At 46.8% G+C, this 2,239-nt stretch overlaps 1 protein-coding gene across 5 annotated transcripts in view; it reads right to left on the bottom strand.

Annotated features, from left to right (window-relative positions):
• Positions 1 to 2,233, bottom strand: part of Mta3 (metastasis associated 1 family member 3) — a 214,369-nt gene extending 212,136 nt beyond the window's left edge. For all 5 annotated transcript variants that reach the window (XM_010621509.2, XM_010621506.2, XM_010621508.2 and 2 more), the window contains exon 1: positions 1,761 to 2,233. In XM_010621509.2, the coding sequence (XP_010619811.1) occupies positions 1,761 to 1,998 (238 nt within the window). In that variant the 5' untranslated portion in view covers positions 1,999 to 2,233. The remainder of the gene's footprint in view (positions 1 to 1,760) is intronic.
• Between the last annotated feature and the right edge of the window lie 6 nt (positions 2,234 to 2,239).

The following is a 2,239-nucleotide window of genomic DNA, read 5'->3' as shown; positions in this document are numbered from 1 at the left end:
ATATATTTGTACTGGGTATTGAATCCAGAGTCTTCACACTGAGCAATGCCCCCCACCCACTTTTTTTGGTACCGGGGATCAAACTCACTTCTTTACCACCCCGCACCTACTGTTGATCAAACTCAGGACCTAAATTCCCGGCCCTAAAATTTTTATTTTGAGACAGGCAAGGTCTTATTAGTTAGTTGGCTAAATTGCCCAGGGCGGGCTCAAACTTGTGATACTTCTGCCTCAGCCTCCCAGCGTGCTGGGACTACATGTGTACACAGCCTCACCCAGGCATGGGTTGATAATCGAGACTAGAGAACCTCTAGGTTGTCAGACTCTTAGAATTCTGCCTGGTGCCTTTAAATTTTAATATTCTAGAAATTTACATATGAAGGCCCCAAATATCATCCTGGATCTAAAAGAGAATAGAAATGTAATGATTCTTAAGACAATCTTCTCAAAATACAAAGGAATAAATTGTTAGAATGCTTTCTAAATGCATATATTGAGACAAGCCAAACATTTCTGCATCTTCCTACAGCCTTTGCTTAAGAAAATGATTTAGGTACTGCTGCTGCAGAGTGGTTATGATATTAAAATCAAATAAGACATTACTTTTTAAACAAATGAAATGGTTTAAATCAATATCTAAAAATTTTATGAAAATACACTTAGGAGTCACAAATTGCACTGTCATCAAATTAATGCGTTTTCTAAGCTCAAATGTAATTTAAAATGAGATGTTTCTTCAACTGCTTCACAATCAAGAGACTGTAAAGGCATTTTGGATAGAGAACATAGAAAATAAATACAGTAATGTTCAAGTAAATAGTTCTTCTGACACAACGGTTCTGACTTCTGTTGGTTTGAAGCTTCTAGAATATATTTTTAACAGCTTCCTGATGACTTCGTTCTTGCTAGCGTGAGCCAGACTCATCTCTGCCTCACATCTATAAACTTTTCCTCATCCCTGTGCCTTGTAACAAATCCACTACCAAGACCTGCTAAGTCCTTGGTCTATATTTCTCATGATGGACCTTCCTTATCCTACTGACAAGGGGACAGGGTTTCCATTCCCAGACTGCTGGAGTGGCCTCTTTCTCAGAATAACCCACAGGGCAAAAGCATTTCCGGAAATAAAGCTTTCTGCAAGCCATTTGTTAGGATAGCTTCAGAGGGTCCGCTGCTTACAGGATGAAATCCACATTCTGCAGTTGAAGCGAACGCATTCGCTTTCTTTACAGACTTTAATCCTCCCAAGCTGCGATGCTGCAATTTGGAATCCTTTGCTCTTTCCCTCTGCCAACTCACGGCCATCATCTCTTTCCATTTGGTCTTGAAATTCACTTCCTCCAGGATGTTTTTCTTGCTTAGCTATTTCACAGATAAACAAGTCTTGTTTTTCAGCTTTTAATCACATTAAGTGCTTTCAAGACAAATTAGTCAAGTCTAGGGATGAAACTCAACAGAGATATTCTTGAAGAACCACCCAGAGCGATTCTTGCTTGTCAGAGACAGCCCTTCAATTTTTAGGCGTCTGCCTTTTCACTAGGCATCCGCGCTAGAACCACAGCAAATAACTCTTTATAGTGACCTCTAGCGGGCACGGGACAATCCTACAAAATTATGAGAAGTGGAGGGCAGAGTGAAAACCTGCCCAGGAACCAGCCCAGTTATTCCGTGGTTAGACCGCCGCGCCCCTCCGCACCCTTATTGCTATCATTTCCCCCAGTATTTGTTTTGGAGCTACATGGCTTGCCCTTACAACTCACCTGTTTGGCCTCTGGCGGGCTGGGCTGCCGGGGTCGGGTGTCGAGTTGACGGTGGAGGATCAGAATGATCCCCGCCCGGTGAACGCACTCCTAGAGCTAGGAGCGGCGCGCGGGGCGCTCCGGCCGGCGGGGCCCTAAGGGGCGCTGCAGCCTTGGGCGGGCAGGGGATCGAAGATGTGGACCAAGGCAGAGAGAAAATTTTTCGCCAGTGAAAAGGCGATTCGCTCCAGACTTTCATCCCGGTCCACGAGAGGCGTTAGGGAGGGCCCGGGGAAGCGGAGTCGCGGGCCGGGTGCATGGCACGCGGGTGGCCCCGCGCGGGGAGAAGAGCGAAGTCGGCACTAGCAACCGCCGCCCGGCGCCTCCTCTGAGAAGTCCTTCCGGGCTCCGAGAAGCCCACCTGGACAGTTTCGGGGAAAAGCTCTCAGGACGCCGTCAGTCCCCGCCCTCAGACCCCGCACTCTAGTGCTCACCGCCGC

This window comes from Fukomys damarensis, unplaced genomic scaffold (assembly GCF_012274545.1).
Source record: "Fukomys damarensis isolate Sample0158 unplaced genomic scaffold, DMR_v1.0_HiC HiC_scaffold_2, whole genome shotgun sequence".
Lineage (NCBI taxonomy): Eukaryota > Metazoa > Chordata > Mammalia > Rodentia > Bathyergidae > Fukomys > Fukomys damarensis.
This window is presented reverse-complemented; position numbering and strand designations above follow the sequence as displayed.